This window comes from Calliphora vicina, chromosome 5 (genome assembly GCF_958450345.1).
Source record: "Calliphora vicina chromosome 5, idCalVici1.1, whole genome shotgun sequence".
Classification (NCBI taxonomy): Eukaryota; Metazoa; Arthropoda; class Insecta; order Diptera; family Calliphoridae; genus Calliphora; species Calliphora vicina.
This window is the reverse complement of record NC_088784.1, coordinates 106,529,523-106,555,842: the sequence shown is the minus strand read 5'-3', so window position 1 is coordinate 106,555,842 and position 26,320 is coordinate 106,529,523. Positions and strand designations below refer to the sequence as shown.

Here is a 26,320-nt window from a genome sequence, read left to right as displayed (position 1 = left end):
TCCTGCTGCTCGCAAACGTTTTGAAATTGCTGCTAGAAGAGCTCCAAATGCGGTATTTATAATAGATGGCGTATCTTTTGAACGCGATTTTTATCTTTAATAAGTTATAAGTTGTTTTGAAGTGTACATATCTGTCATTTCTTCTCTTTTAGTTATTGAACATTATAGTGTAAATAACAAAGTTTTCTACGCTTTGAAAATGTCGGATTTTGTACCAACAAAGCGTCATATGCGGGCAGTTTTGCTTTACTTCTTTAATTTGAAAAAAAGTGCAGCTGAAGCACACCAATTGCTCACCAAAGCTTATGATGAATGCGTTCCACAGGTTTCAACGTACGAGAAATGGGTTGTTCGGTTCAGAAGTGGAGTTGGAGGCTTTACTCCAAGAATATTGTTGTCAAACTCAAAAAGATCTTGCTAAATCATTGAGAGCTACTCAAGCAACAGGATTCTATGAGATACGCTTCAGTTTGTGGAATATTAGCCGAAATTGGCTTCATTCGTTCTTGTCCTCAAAATATGAGCAGTTCTTTTGGCTTGGAATCCATATATTGCCAGAAAGATGGGAAAGGATCAAAGCTAACAACGCCCATTGTGAAGCGTATCCCAGAGATACGCTTTTTCGGTCAATACTCGCTTCAAACCAATCAATTGCGTTCGGTACAGGTTCCCTGTGATGGTCTGGTAAGATTCTGGAGCTCATAATATATAGGACCCTTTGTCTGCCACGAAATACAGAGCGTTACCTTAGCGCCAAAAATATTTGGTTTTGGTGTCGGTTCGGCAGACTGCCAGGCTTCACATACGATCTCTTTTGCGACAAACATTTATAGTTGCCGTAATCATGTCGTTACCAATATCTTTTCTCAAAGTGTAGCTTTAGGCGTTTGAACTGAGCAATGATGAATCAGTCAGTAACACGTCTCCCCAACACCATCACTTTTCCCCAACTCTTGCCATTGATATTTACTTCGTCCTCAATCTGTCTTCTCCATGTATGAGCTTGTTGGCTTGTTCTTTCCCAGAGCATATATATAGATTAATGAGAAGGATATTGAAGATTCGGCATAACCTAATAAATATTTGTAATTGAAAATTTATTCAAAATTTTACAACTTTTATTGCAATAAAACCTGATAAAGAATGCTTATTTTTATTGTAGAGTGTTATTGGTTATAATGTTATTAAATTGCCAGACACATCTACGCCTTAAACAACAATTAACATTTTATGATATTATGTACAACTACTTATCATAAAGTTATTTCTAATAACTGATAGGAAAAAGAAATGAGTGTGAGATGGTAACCCTAATCACAATGTAAACAAATGTAAACTAAAATATTTGCTTATGCTCTCCCCTTGTTTAATTTGTTTAAAGCCGGTTACACTTAATTTACAAAATACCAACAAAAAAATAAAGGGAAATAACCGAATTTTATATTTAAATGTTAATAAATAATTAAGAAATAAATGTAAGAATATTTAGGGAAACAAATTATTCACTAGTATTTGTTAGAATTAAATGCTTATAGACTCTTTTAAAATTACTCTCTTTCATTTACACAAAGATCGATCATATGCTCTTGCCAATTCTGATCAATTGATTCTTTATATTTGTTTGTATATATTGCTGCTGTTTTTGTACTCTTTATTTCTCTTTTAATTTTAATAATTTTATTGTTATTCTGTTGTTTCACATTATGTTTGTGCACAATTTTTGTTTATTTTTCGTTTTTTTTTTCTGTTCAATAAGATACAAATACATCTAACTGTAGTGTATTTGAGTGAACGTCGACGCTGACGTTGGATACGAATACGACTTCTTTCGTTTGAATTTCAGTCTCGTTAGAAGAAGAAAGCATTGTCAGCAGGTTTTGTTGGGCTGCGAATTTATTTGTGAATTCAGTTGACACCGAGTCGCGATCGCGAAATATCATAATCAATATTTTTCGCTAATCACAAAATCTTTTTTAAACAAAACACAAAAAGGAACTGCTTAAAATTATAAAAACTTTATTGTTTAAATATTTAATAACAAGGACAACACAATTATTATAAAAAATAATTTTTGTTACAAGAAAAAAAAAATTATCGTTATTTTTAAAAAGTGTTTTAAAGGGCAGTTGTTTGAAAAATTTCAAAAGTAAATATTTTTATTTTATTAATTTACAAAACTTTATGAAAAAAATATCCTTTTAAAACTTTTAATAAAAAGAAACAATTAAAAAAAGTGGTTGTTGGTTGGTTACAAAAGAATTTTATTAAAATAATTCTTGGTGTAATTTTTAATTTAAATTGTATTTAATTATTTAAAAAAAGTGCTGATGTTGGTAGAATTTTTAAGTGGCTGTTTTTGCAACTTTAAGGCGGCAAGTTACGATTTCACAATTTATTTGTTTGTTAAAGAAAAAAAAAGAAATTTATGGATTTGTATATAATTACATTAAGTACAAAGTTTAAATTTATACAAAAAAATCTTTTATTTTTATTTTTGAATTTAAATATTTAAAAAGAAATATATTAAATACAATGTTTACAGTTACTACTTTTTTATTAATTCTATTTTTCAAAATTTTAATGGATTCTTCAAAAAAAATACATTTTGTTTAAAATTCATAAAAAATATCTATAAATTTCTATTGAAATCTTTTAAAGAATCATTTTTACAAAATTTATTTTTCAAAAAAAAAAAAATATTAAAAATACATTTTGTTTAAAATTCGTAAAAAAATTCAATAAATTTCAATTTAAATAATTTTAAAGAATCATTTTTACAAAATTTATTTTTATTTTTGAAAAATTCATAGATTATTTGACGTATTTTTAAACATAGTTATAGATTAAACTTGAGGTTTCTGATTTTTTAAGTTACCCTTGTAAACTTTAAAAAATGGTCCTTCGGAATGTCCCAAACCATTAATAAATGAATCATTTTAAATTCTTTTTTGTGTAGGGCGAATTTTAATTGAAATATTTCACTTAATAATCAGAATAAATAAATAATTATGTATAAAGATGTTGAAATTTTCAACAATTTCATTGCATATTTGTAAATCTTTTTAATAGTTTTCAAGTGCTTTAAATAACAAGTGTCACTGTCATGTAAATTTGTCACTGTTTATGCACGTAATATGTATAAGCAAAGATATGTACAGTTGTGTGCAAAATAATTAAATAGTTTTAATTTTAGGGCCTGATTTTATAAAACGCAACGACAAACAAATTTTGTATGGAAAAAATTCAAGTTTCAAACCTTTTTTTCAGTATTGTTCATATAAATTGCTTACGTTTTAGATCGCTTCGTTTTATAAAATGAAGCCCTTAATTTCAAACAATGACATTTTTAAATATGCACAAAAAAACACAAAATAAGCAACCAAAAAAGCTTTAACATACTGGAAGCATATTACAAATATGCAGAAAAAAGAATGAATTTAATCTAAAAGGCCAAATAAAATTTCGAATTTTTAATTTTTTTTTGTATAAAATATTTTGAAAGAATTTTAAATTTATTTAACTTTTGTGGCATTTTATATAGATTAATCGGTTATATCCCTTCCTCTCTTTAAATGTTAAAACCTAAATTTTGCTTAAATCGATTAAATAATATTTACTTTTCATATCTAAATACAATTGTTAAAAATGCTGCGCTATTATTTTGAGTACAGTTGTACTTTCTATAATTATGCCAACAAATGAAAACAAAAGTAAATTAAACAGAAATACCAAAGGTTTAAAAACAACTATTAGAAATATTTAAAAAATGTATACCTGAAATTTATAAAATTTTCACTGACGAATTTTAAAAATATTTATTTAAACTGATTCTTAATTTTTAAGAATTATTTAAAAAAAAGGAATGCGAAATGTATTAAATGTATTTATGTATTAAGATTTACAAACCAATAAATAATAAACCATTAAAAACATATTCACAATTCAGGTATGTTTTTTAAAATATGCTGGAATTAAACTTGAATTCAAATTAAATATTTTAATAATTTTTCTAAACTATTTGATTTAAATTCAAGTTTAATTCCAGCATATTATCATCAATAACATTTACATAACACTTGTTTCAAACCTTATTTAGAAATAAATTCCAATAAGCACCAAAGCTCCAAAAATTCAAGCACTTGAACATTTTGTTGGAATTTAACTTGAATGGAATTTGAAAAATATTTGAAAATTGAAATATTTTTTAAACAAAAAACATATGGCTTGAATTTATGTTTCCTTTTTACTGCAGAATGCTATTGAAATAATGTGTAATACAACTGTAATTCAAGGCTTGAATTACACTTGATTTCAACTTGAATTCTAGCAAAAATCTTAATATGAAATTCTAAAATTACAATCAAAATATTAGAATAAATAACTAAATATGTAATTGAGATTAAGACTCTTCTAAAAATTATGTATCACTACAATATTGGAAATTCAAAAATACAACAATAACGTGTTGTTTGTATATTAACATTTACTTACTTTGAATATTTCTTCAAAACTTTATATCCATGGTTAAACTATTGTTGTATTGTTGTTATTATTTTTAGACAATCTCAAATATTTTAACTTAAAACATAAAAACATTTTCCTTAAACAAATAACAAGCTGTTGACCCATTTTTTCGATGACAATAAATTTAAGCTAAATTTAGGTTTTAACCCTTAAAGAAAGGGAGGAATATAACAGATTAATCTATATAAAATGCCACAAAAGTTAAATAAATTCAATATTTGTTAAAAATATTTGATATAAAAAACATTTTTTAATTTAAAAATTCAAAATTTTTTTAAAAACTTTTATTTTCATTCAAAGTTTTTATGGATAGAAAATACTTATGTGTGAATAAAGAATTCATTTATGATAATGTTTTATGAAAAGAAAATTTCCTTAAGATTTTCTATGAATACAGAATTCACCGCAAATTTTCTTCGAATAGAAATTATTCTATGAATAAAAAATTCTTCAAAAATTGTTATGAACAACATTGATAATTTTCTATGAAAAATACAAAATTTCATCACAGATGATTGTATTGACTCAATACTACTCAATCCTTTATTGTTTTTTCAAATTAAAAAAATAAATAATATTCAATAAAGCGATACACAAAAATAATACAGGGCAACAAAATCGAAAAAATTTTAGAGGCTTTTTAAACCACTACACAATTTTGATGTATTGTGGTTCCAGTAGTACAATTATGGTACAAATTTTAAATTCTATGGAGAAGTTTTTTTTATTTTTTTTCGAAAATTGTGAATTTTTTTAGATGTTTCTCAACATAATTTATGATAACTGAAAATGGGTTAGTCCGATATTATTGAAGTAAACTTTGATTTAATCGGCTCAGAGTTATAATAACAAATTGAAGCAAAAAATATATTTTTTATGTGAAAATCGAAAACGACAGAACTTGTTTAGGTTTACTACTTTGTCGCAAAGCCGCGTATACTAGCAACAAAATGAGATATCGAAGATAAAAATCGATTGATTTTTTTCGAATTTATTCACAATTAAGTGAATTCGCTCATTTTCACAAAATTTAACTTTTTTGTTTGATATACATAAAATTGAGTAGTTAATGTTCATCTTTCGATTGATTGAATTTTGAAAACATTTTCCCCATGCTATGTACAAATTTTCACATATATATTGCTTTTTAATCAGCTCAGTAGTTTCGGAGTTATAATAACAAATAGAAGCAAAAAATATATTTTTGATGTGAAAATATCAAATTTTTTTGTCTTAAAAAAATCATGAAAAATCGAAAACGGCAGAAATTGTTTACATTTGTTACTTTATCACAAAGCCACATGTAATAGGAATAAAATGAGATATCGATCATAAAAATCGATGGATTATTTTCGAATTTATTCACAATTAAGTGAATTCGCTTATTTTCAAAAAATTGTATGTGCGTACATTGAGTGTAAATTTTACATGTGTTTTGTTATTGTAACAAAAATTTTCTATAAAAATAACTTTTCATCGAAAATTTTCTATAAGAAGAACTTCCATCGAATATTTTCTATGAAAATAAATTTTCAAAACTTTTCTATGCATAGAAATTTATTCGAAACTTTTCATTGAAATTCATCAAATATTTTAATAGAATAGAAATTTGATTTGAAAATTTTTGAAATTAAATAGAAAACAGATTCTAATTTTAATGAACTTTAAATTTATTTTGCAATACATTAATTGCAAAATCTTCTCTGAATATATTAATATTTATCCAAAATTTTCTTTATAAAGAAAAATCATTGTACATTTTCTTTTTGTATAAATATATTCCTACAACTTTTAACGATTATATATGTTGTACATAAATTATATTTGTAAGGCTTTAAAATTTAAAAGCAGATCGTAAAAATTTAACATTGCTATTAATTTTAACCTTCTTTTTAGAAATAACAACACTGTGATCTGTTAATTTATTATTTAACATAAACATTAGTTGAAAGAAATGTAATACAAACAAAAAAAAACTACAAATTGTAAACTCTCTTTATAACCTGGGTTAATAAAAAGTTTATTGACTTGTGAAAATAAAACACTTCACAAAACTAAGAACAAACTTTAAACTAAACCATAAAACTTGTTAAATAACTGTTGGTTGGTTGCTAGTGAACCCCATGACACCCCCATGGGTTAATGACTGACTGACTAACCATTGTTATTGTTCTGCCAATAATGTTTGTTTTTATTCTTAAAATGAACAATTTACCAAACAAAAAATATTATAATAAATTTAAGCATGTGAAAGGTATAAGAAGGAAAATCATTTATAGTTGTTTGTTTTTCATTGTTTTATTAAGTTTTCGTTTAAGAATAGCACAACACCTGTGGATGTGACAAGAAATTTTAAGAAAGAAAGAAAAGAAAATTGTTATGATCTTCATAATGAAGATGTTCAAAATTTAATTTCAGTATTAAGATATATGAAAATATATTGGTATGAGTTTATTTGTTTGGGAATATTTGCTACCAACTACGTAGTTTGCTTAGTAATGGGGTGAAAGTAAAAACACAAATAAAAATGATCCAAGAAATTAGTATGAGGTATGTTTTTTTTTCGTATTTATTTCTAATTGTTTTTTGTTTGCATTAAAATACTTAATAGATACATTGTTTAACAAATATATGTATTGCTTAAAATTATGTATTTGATAATGATTGGCAAGGAATTTTAAGGTGTTTTCTAAATTGTGATGTCCGTCATGGTTTTAACATTTTGACACTTTGAGGGCACTAGCATAATTTCTTCAATACATATTTCATTAGTTTAAAAGACACAATAATATATTTGGCTACATTTAATATGTTGTTCTAAATACATAGTGCAATTGAAATTCATAAGAATTTTGTTAAATCACATTCTTGAAATGTTTTTTCTTTACATTTTAGCAAGATTTACACAGTGGGACAGTTTGAAAACTAGTTCGATTAAACAACTATTTAAAGCATAATTATATAGATGAAGGACCTAATTACACATGTAAACACCCCGTTAGAACATAGAGATTATTATAAGGAATAAAATTTGAATACCTCGTGGGTAATCGTTGGTATATCTGGATCGATTTTAAGTTTTCGTAAATTTGAGAATGAGATAGATACAAAATGTTCATACAGTTGTCAAATTTCTATTAAAATTCAAAAGATATTTTGGTTTGAATTTTAAAATTTCAGTCTTGATTTTATTTAATTATTTTTTCAAACTGTTGATTCAATTAAATAATTTTGTTTTTAATAATACTAAAGTACATATTGTCAAAACTTCAAAAAATAAATAAAAACAAGTAATAGAAATATATTTTTAGGTAAACAAAATTAAAAAAAAAATTAAAAAATGTTTTTTTAATTTTTGACAAAAAAATTTTTTGGTGAAAAAAATTCGGGTTAAAAATATTTTTCCCGATTTTGACCTATTGCAGGTACAACTTTCTATGGTTTTATAAACGTCATTAGAATGGACTTTGAAATATCTATCATTAAAGAAGAACATTAACTACTCAATTTTATGTATATCAAACAAAAAAAAATAAAATTTTGAGAAACTGAGCGAATTCACTTAATTGTGAATAAATTCGAAAGGAATCCATATATTTTTATGAACAATATCTCATTTTATTCCTATTATACGTGGCTTTGCGATAAAGTAATAAATCTGGACAATTTCTGACGTTTTCGATTTTTCATGATTATTTTAACACAAAAAAATTTGCTATTTTCACCTAAAAAATATATTTTTTGCATTAATTTGTTAGTATAATTCCAAAACTACCGAGCCGATTGAAACGCAGTATATGTGTGAAATCTTGTACAAAGTATGGAAAAAATGTTTTCAAAATTCAATCAATCGAAAGACGAAAATTAACTACTCAATTTTATGTGAATCAAACAAAACACAAAAAATTTTGTGAAAATGAGCGAATTCACTTAATTGTGAATAAATTCGAAAAGAATCTATCGATTTTTATGATCAATATCTCAATTTGTTGCTATTACATGTGACTTTGCGATAAAATAATTAATCTAAATAAATTTTGAGGTTTTCGATTTTTCATGATTTTTGAAAACAAAAAAATTTGATTTTTTCACGTAAAAAATATTTTTTTTTCTTCATTTTGTTATTATAACTCTGAAACTACTGAGCCGATTAAAACGGAATATATAAGCAGAGTAAAGGCTATGTAAATTTTAAGTTTTCTAAGTTTATTTTAATAATATCGGACTAAACTTTTTTGAATTATCAGTAATTATGTGGAGAGACGTTTAACAAAATTAATAATTTTATTTAAACAAAAAAAAACATAGAATTGAAAAATTTTACCATTTTTGTATATGACACATCAAATCTAAGTTTATATGTAGTGGTTATTCAAGCTTTTTTTTTTGCTATGACCTGTGTAATTCAAAATTATTATTTAAAGATATTTCTAACAATTGTCTAATGTGATCAAGCTTTTACCATATTAAAAGAGTTGTAAAAGCAAAAAAATACAAGGAAATCATTTAATTTATTAAAATCAGCTGTTTATTATTTATCTTGACAAATTTACACGGTGTGTGACTGGTCATTACTTTACAATCAAAATTTAAAAAAAAAAAAAACTCAAACAAGAATAATTTAAATTATTCACACTCAATTACAAGATAAGAATATAAAATTAATTAAAGCGAAGACAGTGTAAATAAAATCATATTAATATTCCAACTTTAGCAAATCATCAAAAAAAAAAACTAGCAGTGTTAACGTAAAAATTGCTGTGTAAATACTAATATTTACAAAATATCAACATATTTTTTTTTTTAACAAAATCATTACAAACCGGTTCAATTAATAATAATAATGAACCATGTAAACTAAATTGTTTATAGACAATTTAATGTCACACAACAGCAAACAAAACAATTGCAAAGACGAATTTATTCAGCAGTTCGAGAGACCTTGGAAATCTTTCTTTCCAAATTAAACTTCCTGATGAGTGAGACAAATGAGGGCTGGCTGGCCGTTCGGCAGCAGCCGAACGGGTCCTATAACCAGATATGACACATGATTTGTTTACATTTTATACAAATTTTCTTAAACAGAAAAAAAACCAAAAGCCAAACAAATTTGCATTAATTAAAATTGATAAAAAAACATGTTCTAATCAGTATAAAGATAGTGCCAGTGTTAGTTTCAAAAGAAGTTTTTCTAATCAAACAGTTTTAATATCGTCCTCTTTTCTTAACAAATTGTTGGCTGATGAGAGCACAACAGACAGACAGATAGACGGACATTATTTGATGGTGTCACTGATTAGTGACTGGTTTTGTTTAGTTTTTATTTACCCCCAAAACTTGTTATTGATTTAAGATTTATTTATTTATCTTATTTGAAATCAAATCGAGAAAATTTTTTGTTTGTATCTTTGTTTAGAATTTTATGTCTTTCTTTTATTTATGATTCGCTTTATTTTATGTTAATAAACAAAAAAATTTCTTCCCCAATTAAATTTTTAATCTTTTGATTAAAATATTGAAAGTAGATACACATCTGCTCAAAATAATAGATACACCAAAATTTATTTTTTAAAAACGAAAAAAAATAATGGTATATTGTAAAATTATAAAAAAAATTCAGTCGATTTTTATTTATAGTTAAAAGGAGAGTAAAAAACAAAAACAAAATATTTCATAATTAATAATAAATATTATAAAGTAAATTAAATTTCTTAAATTTCGAAAAATTTGGTGCTCATAATAATAGATACATTTTTAAAAATTCTTATTAAACAAAAGCTAATAAATTTTATCTTAAAAAAATTAGTTTATTATTAAAGTAAAGCTAGTATCCAGTATATCCACCTTTGTTTTGTAAAACTTTCTCCACTCTTCTGGGCATACTGGATATCAAGTTCTGACACTTCTCCAATGGAATCTCGTACCATATTTTTTGCGTTTTCTCCCATAAATCGTCTTTATTTTTGAAAACTTCCTTCGAAAGCCTTATCTTTAATTCACTCCACAAGTTTTCTATTGGGTTTAAATCAGGGGATTGGCTGGGCCAGCTTAAAACAGGTACGTTATTCTCCAAGAACCAGTTTTTAACTAATCTTGAACTATGTTTTGGGTCGTTGTCCTGCTGGAATGTCCATATTAATGGCATATTTTCCGATGCATATGGAAGCATTACGTTTTCCAATATGTCTCTATACCCACTAGCATTCATGGTATCTTCTATTCGGAATATCGGACCAACACCATTCCATGAAAAGCAACCCCAAACCATTATGTTTCCCCCGCCATGTTTTACCGTCTTTTTTGTAAATTTAACGTGGAATTCTTTTCCTTTTGGTCGGCGTACATTTCTTTGGCAGTCGTTTCCAAACAAATTTATTTTTGTTTCGTCGCTCCATAAAATATTTCTCCATTTTTTTTCGCCTTCACACCCGGACCATTGTAAGTGGTCTTTAGCAAATTCTAATCTTGTCTTGATATTTTTTTGGCTCATTAGTGGCACTTTTCTGGCAATTCTTCCCGGCAATTTAGCTTGTAAAAGACGACGACGAACTGTTTGTGGACTGATTTCGTTACATAGCTCCGCAGAAATAGCTTTCGATGATATGAAATGGTCTTTTTTAACCATAAGGACGATCCGCCTATCTGTTTCTGGACTGGTTTTCTTTGGTCTACCGCGAGTTTCTCTTTTTTGTTTTTTAGATAAAGCATTTTGGACAAAATGTAAAGATCTTCCTATGCTCTTTGCTATTTCCCGTAATGATTTTCCTTGATTTCTCATCGTTTGAACAATTTTTTTCTCATCTTCGGTACAATGATGATTTCGTCCCATTTTCTTCAAAAGAGTCCTATTTTTTATAAAATTGTTGCTAAAATTTAAATTATACTTACTGTTTCACGTAAATAGGAACAAAAAATTGCACCAAAAAAAAATTGTATATAAACAAATTACAAATTACTGATGTGTATCTATTTTTATGAGCAAATAATTTTTTGTAATTCAAATAAATTCGTTTTTAAAAATCAACATGAAAGCAAATAGTTGCCAGATTTTTGACTGACATGACATTGCCAGATAGAAATTTTAATAATATGATGTATTCTTAACGCTTGCGAGGAAATTTTCAATGTTACCGCCATTTAAATTTTTTCCAATTAGGTGTATCTATTATTTTGAGCAGATGTGTAAGTGGGATATGGTGGTTGTAGAGGGGGGTTTTTTTTGAATCATTTTAAGAATTGTTAAAAATAGCGTTTGAATCATTTTGTATCATTTGCATTATTAATAAACAATATTTATCAATTTAAACATTAACAACAAAAATATACAATAATATAATTAATTAAATTTTAAATTGTTATTTGTTTTTTCGGCTATAAAAATTTGTTAATTTTATTTATTTTATTTTCTGTTTAAATTATCTACATGCAAAAGTAATACATTCAAATTATGTGCAAATGTTTTGTTTGTATTTATGTATCTGTGATATTTAGAAAGAATTTCTGGTTAGGGGTTGCAGTGCAATTGATAAAAAGTTCGTAAAAGTTTGAAAAAATTACGAGGCAAAGAACATTTATGATATTTAGCTTGACTGTGCCGAACTAAAGGTGTTCTTTTTTGATAGACCAACATGAAAATAAAACTCTTTTCGTTTCTTTTCTATTTTTTATCTGATAGAACAACAATTTAATAATAGGAACAAATCAATAGCAAACTAAAATCCCACTTGTTATACCCTTCACCTTCGTGAGAAGGGTATGTATAAGTTTGTCATTCCGTTTGTAATTTCTACATTTTTCATTTCCGACACTATAAAGTATATATGTTCTGGATCCTTATAGATAGCGGAGACGATTAAGCCATGTCCGTCTGTCAGTCTGTTGAAATCAATTTTCTGAAGATCCCTGATATCTTCGGGATCCAAATCTTCAATAATTCTTTCAGACATGATTTCGAGAAGTTTGCTATTTAAAATCAGCAAAATCGGTCTACAAATGGCTGAGATATGAGGAAAAAAACAGGACAACCTCGATTTTTTACCTATTTTTGACCTATATCTGGATTACTAAGTCATTAATATAGACAATATGGATATATAATGATAGATATTTCAAAGACCTTTGCAACGACGTATATAAGACCATAGTAATTTGGACCTACAATGGGTCAAAATCGGAAAAAAAAATTTTTAACTTTTTTTTCAACAGAAAAAAATTTAAAAAACCAAAAAAAATTTTAAAATTTAAAAAAAAAAATTTAAAAATTTAAAAAAGCAATTTGAAATTTTTTTTTAAAAAATGAAAAAAACTGAAAAAAAATTTTGTTCACTTAAAAATATTTAAATTTTTTATTTTTAAGTATAATTTGGTGAAGGGTATATAAGATTCGGCACAACCGAATATAGCTCTCTTACTTCTTTTTATTTTAATAACAATTTATTCAATTATTTTCTGATGAAAAAAATAAAACTCCTCACATGAGTTTTATTTTCTGAAGGAAAAAATTAAACTCCTCAAATGAGTTTATTTATGACGGCTATTAAAAACTCTTTTTTTAAAGGTTTCATGCAAACTTTTATTTTTAGTTATTTTTATTCATATTTTTCCATTTCAACTCAAAAGTTCTCATTTTCCCTAAATTCCCAAACTCTGATATTTTCTCCTGAACAAAAACCTCTGGTCACTGAAATGTGTAGACGAGAGTACAAACCAGATATTTTGTGGTTAAAATTTTATAAGATAATATTGTGGTTATTGATATAATTATTATATATTATACAATACAGTACAATTGTTTTGTTGTGATTTTATTACTGTTTAATTGTTATTGCTCTTATTATTTATTATTATAGTTATTATTAATTTTCATTATGAATTTTTAATATTTTTTTTCGCTCAAAAAAGGCAGACAGTTTGAAATAACATTAATAATACCCTACAGCGAGTATATGACCAAATTATGGAACGATCAAAAACATATCTAGTAGCATGATCTTTAGGCATATAAAACTTATTCGAGCTAAATTTTATCTCGATATTAATAGTTGTAAAATAGTTGTACATGTTAAAGTGTTTACCGGAAGTGGGCCTTATATGGGAGCTAAGACTAATTACGGACCGATCCTCATAAAATAAGGCTACATAACTTCTGTTATATGAGACTTATTTATTTATTTATTTATGTTGAATTTTATTTGGCTACCAAAATGTTTAAGACATTTATATCTCATTAAAACTTATGTTAATTAAATATTTATGACATATTTCGGGAGGACATTAAATCGATTAAGAAAGTAATTCTGAGTCAATCGCTATACTATAATCATGGTGTTAGACTAATATCGTTGGCGTTACAAACATCAGCACAAACGTATAATACCCTCCCCACTAGGGCATACAAATATTTACTATGTAACCTTAATCAATGACGCAAAAGCTGGAAATGAAAATAACAAAATAAAAATGTTATTTAATAATAAAAATAATAAATAATAGTTTAAAATATTAAATAGTATTTTATACCTACAAAATACTAATAAAAAATGTTAATTTAAATTTCTTGTTACAAACTACAATGTAACTTTTTAGTTGTGTTTACAAAATATTGAATGAGTTAACAAAATATAGTTTGTTTTGCATTATTTTGAAGTATATACTGCTACAAAAGTTGATATACTCTGGAACTGTTAAAGCTTAACATTATAATTGTTTGGGTTTTAATTTGAGTTTAAATAAATTTGTTGCAGTAACTTAATTTTTCAGTTGTGTTTACACAATTTGCTTAGAAACAATAAAAATTCATATTTTTGAGTAACTATGGCTACAAAAATAAAATGCAGATATAATTTCAATTTCAATGGAAATATTTATTATTTTTCTCTAGTTAAAATAGACAGAGTTTTGAAATTTGATTTTAATTTACCCTAATATTACAATAATTTCTAGTTATTTAATGAGAGTTTGACTTAAAAAATGCGTGATTTTTTTAAATTATTTTGAAATATTAATTTGTACAATGTAAATTTATTCAAAGTATTGGCCATTATTAAATATGACCTTTTCTCGTCTTTCTGGCAACATACGGATTCCGAGCCAAAAGAAGTACTCATCTTTGGAGGCCAAGAACAAATCCAGCCAATATCGGATACTATGTTGCAAAGTAAAGCGTATCCCAGAAAGAGTGTTCTGCATCGATCGAAAAAAATAGTAGTCGGACAGGGCAAGGTCTGGACTATAAAGCGGGTGAGGCAAAACCTCCTAAACACTTCATTCTAAATAGTTTTTAACAAGTATTGCAACATGTAGACGAGACTTGTCATAATGGAATATTATGGTTTCATGCTTGGCCACATATTCGGCGTTTTTCGGCCAATGCTCGCTTCAAACGAATCAGTTGCGTTCGGTACAGGTTCTCTGTGATGGTCTGGCCAGATTTCAGCAGATTTCGGGTTATCGTAATGGATTAATTTTTCATCACAAGTCATGATTCGGTGCAAAAATTATTTGCGTTCAAGCATCATTTCGGACATGCAAAATAGTTTTTCAAGGTCTCACGGCTTCAATTCGTATGGTACCCAATTTCCCTGCATTTGGATAAATACTGCTACTCGCAAACTTTTTGAAATTGCTGCTTGAGTAGCCACCAATGATTTTGCATGGTCTTCTTGAGTTTTAAAAACAATCTTCATGGAGTAATGACTCCAATTCTTGGCCTTCAAACTTTTTTGGTTCAAAAGTTGTGTCAAAATCACCACTTCTGAACCGAACAAACGATTTCTCGCACGTTGAAACTGATGGAACACATTCACCATAAGCTTTCGTGAGAAATTAGTGTGATTCACCAGCACTTTTTTCATATTAAAAAAGTAAAGCAAAACTTCCGGCATATGACACTTTGTTGTTGACACTATAATGTTCAATATCTAAGTGATTATAAATTGACATATAAGTTATTAAATCCAAAACCCGCGTTCAAAATATACGCAATATATTGCCGTATTTTTAAGTCATACACTCAATGATAGTTTCAAATTATTTAAATCAAGAGCCTTCAGATGACGAATATAATCGGTTACTTATCTATAAACAATACGAATATCAAAGAAGTTCATGTCGACAATCAGAGTCACCTGGGGGTGAATTTAATCGTTTACTTGTAAACAATTGAAATGTAAACGAAGTTCATAATTATGATAAAAAAAAAATCAATTTCAATAGAGCTTAACATCTTAACATTTTATGTTCTCTTTATGTCGACCACTGGTTTTATTTTTTTTTTACAAAACATAATAAACTTATTTGCATTACAAACGATGTTCTTAAATATAGATTTATCATGATTTTTATCAACTTATCTTAAATAATTTGTTCAAAACTCAGTCAATTTATTTATTTCTTAAAATCATTATTTAAGACCTAATAACTTTCAACATTTCTCCAACTAACTGTAACTTATTGATGGTCAAATTTTAAAGTCTAACCGTTATTTATTACTGTATAATTTGGGTAAAATTTAAATAAATTAATCGTTTGAAATCTTGATAAATAAACTGTTTTTTTTTGTTTTATTTGTGGCTTAAGCAAATAAACTTAATTTCTTTTCAATTTGAAATTTATTTATTTTTTTGTGCAAAAAAAGAAAAAAACAAACAAATGCAAATTTAAAAGAGCACAGTTACCTTTTCAAACAGTTGTTAAATGTTTCAGTAAAAAACGAATCAAAATTAGCATAAACCTGATAAGAATTTTATGCAAAAAAAAAAAATAAAAGTTGTTATTAAACATACTCTCACATTACTTCTTCTTCCTCAGAGGGAAGTTTGGCAGTTTTGAATTGTTGTTAAACCTTTCTACGAATTTATTTATTTACATAAAGCATATAAAACAAAATTGTACACCATTTCCTCGGACTACTACTAATTTGTGTTATAGCTACATTCCAGTTTACTGTTCCTAATATGTATCTAAATCAGTGTTCGGCACTCATAGCCAATAGAGGCAGTACATAAACGGTTATTTAACTTAAAACTACACGAATGTAAACGAAGTTTATATAAATTATCTAAATCACAATAAAGCTAATAAGATTATTATAATCCATATTCCATGCTCCCTTTATGCCGACCACTGTTTAAAATCTCGCTCAACTAATCTCGAAATGGTGTAGTTTAATTCCTTTTAAGTAGAGCTACTTGTGTTAGTGCTCCCACTCGGATTTCAATTACTTTTTTACATTTTACTGTAAGTTTAAGCAGTTTTTTTTCTATTTGTTGTTGGCGTTCTTGTTATTACTGTTTTTACATTGTCTGATGATGCTGTTGTTGTTTTTATTGCTGCTACTACAAAGTTTTTAATTACATTTGCAAAAACACAACAAAACAGCACAAATCATTTTCAGTGACATTATTAAATTGTATATTTATGTTTTAATATAAAATGTGTACAGATATAGATAGATACTCACTCATACCTCAACAATCAGACATAGAATTTATAGAGTTGAAAACCGCTGACATGTCTTAAAAAATTCTGTTGCTTTATTTATTTATTTTTCTTACTTTTTTTTGTATTTGAAATGACAGCCATAACAAAAACATATAATATTTTAGTAGAGAAATTAATGTAGGGTAGGTAACCCGGAATAATATTTTTTTTTTGAAAATTTATTTTACAGTATTTTTTAAATATTATAGAAAAACAAAAAACAATTGAAATTTAAATATTTTGTGGCTTGTGGTTAAAATAAGTCTGTATAAGTTTGTGAGTGTGTGTGTGCTTTTTTGAATTCAAAACAATTTAAAAATGACTAAATTTGTGTAATTTGGACTATTGTAAATTTTTTTATGTGAATACCACCAGAAAACAACAATGGGTTAATGAACTCATACAATTTTTTTAAAAAAATTAAAATGTTAACAAATATTATAAAAAATTAAAAATAAGCAACAAAACTCAATATCAATGGCTCTGGTCAGATTACAACAGTGACAGCAAGTGAATAATATGTTTTAAAAGTCCCTATTCCACATTCTCTTTATACCGACCACTGCTTTAAACACTATTTTTGATAGCTCACTTTTACTAACCAGCTAAAACTTACATTATGATTTTAGTAATGATGTAAAATATAATCACACTTCTATACCTATATATTCTCATTTTAACTCACGGTGTTGTCATTGGAGGCAAGTACTTACCACAAACGGTTACAAATAGGGAGTTAAACAAGTATTTACCACGTTTGTTTATAAATATGGACTTCGATAAAATATTGTCCCATAATCATAGTCAAACACTAAAGTCGGTTCTTTTTAGAAACAACTTTAAAATAAAAACCTGCTGTTAATTATTTTACAACTATAGTCAAAATTAAAGTATGTTTTAAATTGAACCGACTGTAACTGGGTGCCACCGCAATTGTAGAAAATACAAAATTAAAAAAAACAAAAAAGGTAAACAATAAAAGTAACCGTGACAACTTAAGAAAAAAAGTTGTTTGTTGTGGAAAAATGGAAAAGATAAGATTAATATCATAATTAGAATATTTTGGTACTAATTTTATTGATAACTGTTCAATAATTGCAAAATCTCTACCAATATCTTGTAACTTAAACATTTTTTACTTTCTGCGAGTTAATAACAGCTTCAGCTAGTTTTATATTTAAAGTCGACTTCAACGTCAGAAGTATACTATAACTTGTATATGATAGACCTAAAGTCCACTCTTGAGTAAAGTCGAGTTTAATTCTCTTAAAGTATTCTTTATTTCTGACTATGATTACGGGCCATTGATTTTAAATCTCAAACAAAAATTATTCTTCATTTATTTTTCAAGAGATGTGAAAAGGACGCAGTGTTGTTAGTTCTTCAAGTTTCTCCAAAAAATGTATCTTATTAAGAACAAGTATATTCAGCTTAATCATATATACCCTTCACCAAATTATATTATTTTTCCAAAGTTGTTTTGGAAATTTTTTTTTCGAATTGTTTTTTGTTAAATTTTTCAAATTTTCAAATTTTTTTAAATTTTAAATTTAACTAACCACCCCATTCCACAAAAAAACATTGTAATGGGGTGATTAAAGTAAAAATGCTATTGTTTGCTGAAAGGGTTAAGTCCTCTTGCATAGGGTAACATAGAGACGAGACGGAATTGTCAAAAACCTAAGTCTGTTGTCAAAAACCTATCTCTTGCAACAACAAAATACATGCTAGTCAATGTATTTTGTTATTGTATCAGAAATATTATTTGTTGTATTTTTGTTTGACAAATCGGAGTGTCTCGTCTCTATGTATAATTCTCTATGTCCTCTTGATTTTGAAAGCAAATGAGTCAAGACCTTAAGAGCTGTAAAGTAATACTCAATTTCTCAGAGAAAACTTTACTACTTTAATAATTTCATTATTATGATTCCAAGACTCCCTATTATCTCTTCAGGAAATACTAGTGGTGATCTTATCCCAATTCACTTGAGCTGTGATTTGTAGATCAAAAATTAGTGTACAGATCTGCTGATATTGAGTAGATCATTCTGTCTCAATCGAATGATAATAGCATATTCCTTGATATAAAGTTACCACGGATCAACTTTCATTATTCTAGAAATTTGATAGGCAGCTGTAACATTCAAGGTCCTGCAGTACTCGTACAGTCGAAAATCTCTCCTAGAAACATCCTTTCATTTGACAGCTTTAGGGATATGCCTTTAATTTTAGGGTCGCTGAAGTTCGGTATTCTTCTCCTTATTTCTATTCGAAAAATTTTTGTTTTCTGAAGATTAACAGCAAGGCGACAACTGGTCATCCACCTACTTAATTGCACAACCCATTGCTCCGGAGACAGTACACATACCATTAACTAAGAGAACGATATCGTCGTGTTGAGATCCAGGATGATTTCATTTAATAGCTGAATCCACAAACTGGATAGTACTATGCCGCTTGGGATGCACCCTTAGTTGTCAATGGAAGTTTCATCCATTTCAGCATGAATTTGCTTTTATAATCCATTCGTTCACTATTTGATCGCTACCAGAACTCCTGAGTGCTCTTTCAAATAGTTCGGGCATTATATGCTCAAAAGTACCTTCTACACCAGTGATGTTCAAAAATAAAAATGAAGATGTATTGGTGAGAGAGCTACCCAGCAAACATAATGTCAAACATTTAAAATAAGAACAAAATAATGAAAGTTTAGATTTAGAATTTTTGTCACATATAACCAATTTATTGTAATTTAAATTTTAAGGAAAAGAAAAAATATGCATTATACGGCCTAAATTCTATTTAATTTTGTATTTATTTTTGACTTTGTTATTATGTGTTCAATTGCAATTGAAACGCTTGTGTTTGCTATGCTTCGTCCAAAAACAACCAACAACAATGCTTAGTAAATGTCTGAAAAAAATGACGATAGTCCGTCGCATGTGTTTTCATCGAGAGATAAACGATGAATGAACAAAAGTTTTTAAAAGAGCGTAACAAATGTGTGTAAATTTTTCAAACAATTGTTGTATGGCGTGAACATTACTGTTCTACACCCAAGAAACATGTCAGTGCAAATTCTTTATGATGCAGAGTTGAATTTACTTTTATTATACGATCAGGAACTGCTCTCTCCACCGATTTACCTTGGATGTAGCCATGCCGATATGGAGAGAAAATTATTTGCTGTATTCTGTTTCTTATATGTCTATCACCTATTGTCTCTAGTATCTTAACTAAGAAAGAAGTTGGACAATAGACCGATTACTATGGTACCTTATCTCACTATACTGAATTTTTGCAATCTTTGTTATGGCAACTTTCTGGAACATATGAAATCCTAATTACCTTCAGTAGTAAAGGAATGATTAAGTTAAATCTTCTCTTTGCATTTCACAAATTCCAACAAACCCAATGAGACATGATACCATACATGCCGATCGCCGTTTTAATAATTTCTGTCGTGGTGAGATATTCCTTCCAATTAGGACACTAAACTACAGAAATCAATGTTGATAATTGCCCATCGTATTCAGTAAAATATTGCAGCTTTAACTTCAGCATCTGTACATTAAATTCTTTCTTTTCTCATTTCTCAAAATTTACCTTCCTTGATTACGCTTGATATTTGTAAATCTTTATGCCACCATTTTTACTCTATTTACACCTCATATCTACATATTCTCGTGGAATGGAGCTCTCTCTTGCTCTCAAAAGTTTCCAAATTTAGTCTCCTGGGATTTGCAAATTATTGGTATAGTAGACACCACAGATTATTACAGATAAGAGACCATTGACAGCTGTCAAACAAGTAATTTCGAACCGTATGGTTTTGTTTACATTTTTTTAACATTTTTTCAATTCCGCCATTAAGGCAGATCTTAGAGCGAGAGAAAAAATAAAATGTAGTAAAAAATAATAATAAAATAAATTTATATGTTTGTCCCTCTTTTAAATCTACCGTGGTTTATTATACATTTTCTTTTGTTAATTTTTCGTAAATTTTTTTTGTTTGCCTCCGCCATGTTGCTAAAAACAGCTGATTCGGGTCTATGTTAGTCTATGGTAGACACTGAAAAATATAAATTAATTTTGAAAATATAACAGTATAAAGGCATTATTCTATTGTAAGATCAATTAAATCAATATTTTTCGCCAAATATTTGTTCAAAGTGAATCTACCTTTAAGCGATTGTTTATAAAAAATGACAAATCACTTTATAAATAAAAAATTATACATTAAAGCAAATTGTTTAATACTTTGCTCCTTAATGGTTTAATTGAAATAAAACAATATTGAATATAGAATACAAGTGGGTGCATATTTGTGCCAAAGCATCTTTGCAAAATAAATAACAGTAAACATAAACAAATAGATATTGAAAACAATTAAACAGCTACATTGTTAAACAGCATTGTTATTGAAGTAGAACAGCATCAGCATTAACAATAGAACAAAATTAAAAAAAAATACTAAAAAAGACGAATATGTAGCAACTTACACATTGATATCACAGTCGCTTGCTATCTTATCGAGATGCTGATGGTTTTGTCTAAAGAAAAACAAAAATAATTGTTAAACGAAATCAAACCCATTTAAACTACCATAAACAATAATATCTAACAGTTAACCAACCAGCAACCAACCCAAGGCAACTTATCAAATTTATCTTTTAAAAAAAGAGTATTCCAAACAGTTAATAGCTTTTACATGTTCGCTAGAGAGAGAACATTTATTGATTTATTCGTTTTCAAACTGTGCCATCATGAACTATTTTATTAACAAATTGTTTTTTTTTTTTCAAATATTTTTAGTTGTGTTAACAAACATTAATTGCTAGTGGATTGTGTTTTCCTACTCTCCCCTTTCCCCTTAAAAAAAATGGTCAAAAGACACATGATGTTATTGGCCGCCTGCCTGCTGGGCCTAATGGCCTTTGGCTCTACATTTGATCACACATTGAAATTTGATTATCCCGGACCCTATTGTGAGAAAATCAACAGTTGCTGTGACAGCAGATACGACAGCTGTTCGGTGCCTATAGCCAGTAAGTTTTATATCTTCTATAACATCCTATAAATAATCTTTAATTAATTATTTATTATTTTCCTTAGATACTCTTTGCTACTGTGATGAATTCTGTGATCGTAGTGTGGCCGGTGATTGTTGTCCCGATTATCGTTCATTCTGCAAGAGAGAACCCGATCCAATTGTCAGCTGTCTACACAGAGGTGTCTACTTTAACAAGTTCAATACCACACGAGACAATTGTAACGAGTGTCGCTGCTTGGAGGGTGGCATTGTTAAATGCGATGAAGACTTGTGTCTCACCGATGATGCCTTGATCCATAATGTTAATTCGATACATAATTTGGGCTGGTCTGCTCGTAAATACAGTGAATGGTGGGGCCGTAAATACTCTGAGGGTTTGGTCAAACGTTTGGGCACCAAAGAACCCACTTTCCGTGTCAAGGCCATGACTCGTTTGCACAATAAAGCCGATGGTTTGCCCCGCAACTTCAATTCCATTGATAAGTGGTCTGCCTACATTTCAGATGTTCCCGATCAAGGTAGAGTTTGATTCATTAGAAAAGTTTATGTTATTGTTGGTATTAATTTTGTTTATTTGAATGTAGGTTGGTGCGGTTCATCTTGGGTTCTTTCTACCACCTCGGTGGCCTCAGATCGTTATGCTATTCAAAGTCAGGGCAAGGAAGTCGTGCAATTGTCGCCACAAAATATTTTGTCTTGTACCCGCAAGCAACAGGGTTGTGATGGTGGTCATTTGGATGCTGCTTGGCGTTATCTTCATAAACAGGGGTAAGTTTGAAATTTTTAGCGGTATTAAACGGAGTTAATGATAACTAGAGTTTTGGAGTGAATAATAGGATTATAGTTAAAAATTTTAGTTTTTGAAGTAAAATTGAAGTTTTAAGGAAAACTGCAGTTTTTAATGAGAATTCGATTAAATGAAAAATACGGGATTTGTTCAAATTTGTATCTTCTATTTTGAAACACTTGTACAATATAAATTTCTTAAAAATATTGGCCATTGTAAGCTATGATCTTTTGCCATCATTCTGGCAACATATGGATCCCGAACCAACAGAACTGCTCATCTTTTCATTCCAAGAACGAATCAAGCCAATATCGGATACTCTGTTCTGAAGTGAAACATATCCCAGAGAGAGAGAGCGTTCTGACTCAATCCAAACAAATAGTAGTCGGACGTGGCAAAGTCTGGACAATAAGACGGGTGAGGCAAAACTTCCCAACCACTTCATTCTAAATACGTTTTAAAAGGTATTGCAACATGTGGCCGATTGTTGTCATGATGGAATATTAAGGTTTCATCACTGGCCGCTTATTCAGGGCGTTTTTCGGCCAATGCTCGCTTCAAACGAATCAGTTGCGTTCGATACAGATTCCCTGTGATAGTCTGGTCAGAGTTCAATAGCTCATAATTTATAGGACCCTTTTGCTCTCACCAAATACAGAGAATTACCTTAGCGCCATGGATATTTGACTTTGGTGTCGATTCGGCTATTTTGATTGGCTTCACATACGATCTTACGTTTTCAGTTATCGCAATGAATCCATTTTTCATCGCAATTATTGATTCGGTACAAAAATTATTTTATAGCATTGAAGCAGCATTTCAGACATACAAAATCGTAATTCAAGGTCTCTCAGCTTCAATTCGTATGACACCCAATTTCCCTGCTATTGCATGAATCCTGCTGCTTGCCAAGGTTTTGAAATTGCTGTTTGTATAGCTTCCAATGATTTTGCAGCTCTTGTTGAGTTTGACAAAAATCATCATGGAGTAATGCTTCCAATTCTTAATCTTTAGACTTTTTTGGCTTGCCTGGGCGATCTTAGACTTTCGTGTCAAAATCACCACTTCTGAACAGCACACACCATCTTGCTCACATTGAAACTGATGGAACATATTCACCATAAGCTTTGGTGAGCAATCGGTGAGCTACAGCGGCATTTTGTTTTTCAAATTAAAGAAATAAAGCAAAACTCCCAGCACACAACGCTTTGTTGGTACAAAATTTTACATATTTGAAGCAAAAAATAGTTTATAATTAAGTAAGAATAAATTACAGATATGTCAAATCCAGCATTTTTAAGTCATACATCCAATAATTTATATGCAGTAGGACGTTATCTTACCCAAAAGCAGATAGTTTTTAAACACAAGATTTAAATTTTGTTTGAGAAAATATTCTTTGGCTCTAACAAATTAAAAAAAATTTAAAAAATTTGTAAATCTGAATTATTAAGGATGTTTAAACTTACTATCTATCCTCTTTGTGTCCAACAGTGTCCTTGATGAAAACTGCTATCCTTATATTGGAAAACGTGACGTCTGCAAAGTTCATCACAGAATGCGTTCACTCTCGGACAATGGCTGCAGATCTGCTCCTGGTGTTGATCGTGATGAATTGTACACCGTTGGTCCAGCATATTCCATTAAAAACGAAACCGATATAATGGCTGAAATTTATCATTCTGGTCCCGTACAAGCCACCATGCGTGTCTACAGAGATTTCTTCTCTTACTCGGGAGGCGTGTACACCCACAGTGCTGCCAGTCGTGGTAGTCCCAGAGGCTTCCATTCCGTTAAGTTGGTAGGCTGGGGTGAGGAGCATGATGGTGTTAAATACTGGGTAAGTCTCTAAAAATAAGAAAGTTAAATGATTGTAGTACTTATTTTGCTATTTACAATTTTAGATTGCTGCCAATTCCTGGGGTCCCTGGTGGGGTGAACATGGCTACTTCCGCATTTTGCGCGGTAGCAACGAATGTGATATTGAGGGCTATGTTTTGGCTGCCTGGCCCAATGTTTACAACTATTTTGCTACTAAAAATTAAGTCTAATTTCCTTTTCTTTTAATTTTTAATTTTAAATATTAAACAAAAACACCGATATGACAAAGAGACCTCAACCAAAATAAAGCAAATCTCGTTAAAAAATATTGTACTAAAAGTTAAACATATAAAAAGAAAGAAAGAAGAAAATTAATTTCCATAATTTTAATGCAGTTCTCTTGTTTAAACTAAAAAATAAAACACAAACGAATCTTAGTTTTTATTATTATTAATGAACATTATTATTAAATACATATTAATTATTACTACTTATTATTTAAATTTAGTTTTTAGTTAAAAACTTTTTGAATTTGAAATTAGCTGAGAAACTATGTATTTTTGTATTTAACTCCTCGTATTTTGTACAATTTCGTAAATATATTTAATGCAACATTTAACAGTGAGTATTTTATAGCTTTTTTCAAACTTTGTTCTATGACTTTTTTTTATAGTTTTTTAAGTTTTCAAATCTATTTAAAGTTTTAAGTATATTATGTATATTAATAATTATTATTATTTGTTTAATTGTTTTCTAAACAATAAGAGGAAAACAGAAAGCAAGATAATAAATTATTTATATTTTCTATACTCATACGCGTACATACTGCATAAATATTTAAAATAAATAGTTTATTATTAATTAATTTAAATTTTATTATTGATTTCCAAAACAAAAAGCTGCCTTAAAAAAGATAAATAACTATTTTTTGTTCAATTGTTAAATAATTTCTTTTATTTTAACACTTTCGTCTGCCATTTAAATTAATTTATTTCCGTTTTGTTTTCATTTTTGTACTGCCACTTTTCGATATAGTTAAAAATGTCCTTATTTTTATTTTCTTTGTAATTTTTGTCCCTTAAAGAATTTTTTATTAATTTTAAACTATACTTAACAAATAATTATTTATGTACATGTAGTAATTAATTATTAATAATCTCTTTAATATGTACAAAAAAAAAAAGATAAAATAAAATATAAAAAAATATATATATAAAAAACAACACTAAAAAATAAATAAAAAATTATAAAATGAAATGTTTTAGTTGTTATTATTTAATCATTTATTTTTAAACATACACAAACTATGAAGCGTTTTGGCGGGAATCGAACTCACAACCATCAGATTGATAGGCCAGCACACTACCGCGTAGTCAAACGGAGCGCCCATAGACATTATTACTGGGGATTATATTAAATTATATATTATACATTATTACTGGGGATTATATTAAAGTAATTTAGAAAAATCGGTACTTTTACAAAAGGTACTTTTTTTCTCATTTCAATTTTTTGGGAAATTGAGTTTTTTATATTTCGCCCCTTAAAAAACTGCATGAACATGGAAATGGTAACAAGCTTCTTACTTATCAATAGATACATCTAACTGCCATAAGTCACCACCTTAAATGTTAAGGATGTTTGATATAAAACCA

At 28.1% G+C, this 26,320-nt stretch overlaps 1 protein-coding gene across 1 annotated transcript; it reads left to right on the top strand.

Moving 5' to 3' along the window:
- The first annotated feature begins 2,001 nt into the window (after window positions 1-2,001).
- Window positions 2,002-25,922, top strand: Swim (Secreted Wg-interacting molecule). Its single transcript, XM_065512071.1, has 6 exons — window positions 2,002-2,146; window positions 21,820-22,052; window positions 22,120-22,575; window positions 22,642-22,825; window positions 24,339-24,684; window positions 24,749-25,922. The coding sequence occupies exons 2-6, from the start codon at window positions 21,887-21,889 to the stop codon at window positions 24,887-24,889; spliced, it is 1,293 nt and encodes a 430-aa protein (XP_065368143.1). The 5' UTR covers window positions 2,002-2,146; window positions 21,820-21,886; the 3' UTR covers window positions 24,890-25,922.
- Window positions 25,923-26,320: the final 398 nt, after the last annotated feature.

Coding starts and splice junctions, on each gene's coding strand:
- Swim (XM_065512071.1), top strand. CDS start 21,887: ATGGTCAAAAGACACATGATGTTATTGGCCGCCTGCCTGCTGGGCCTA. Junction 22,053..22,119: donor CTGTTCGGTGCCTATAGCCA/GTAAGTTTTATA, acceptor TATTTTCCTTAG/ATACTCTTTGCTACTGTGAT. Junction 22,826..24,338: donor CGTTATCTTCATAAACAGGG/GTAAGTTTGAAA, acceptor TGTGTCCAACAG/TGTCCTTGATGAAAACTGCT.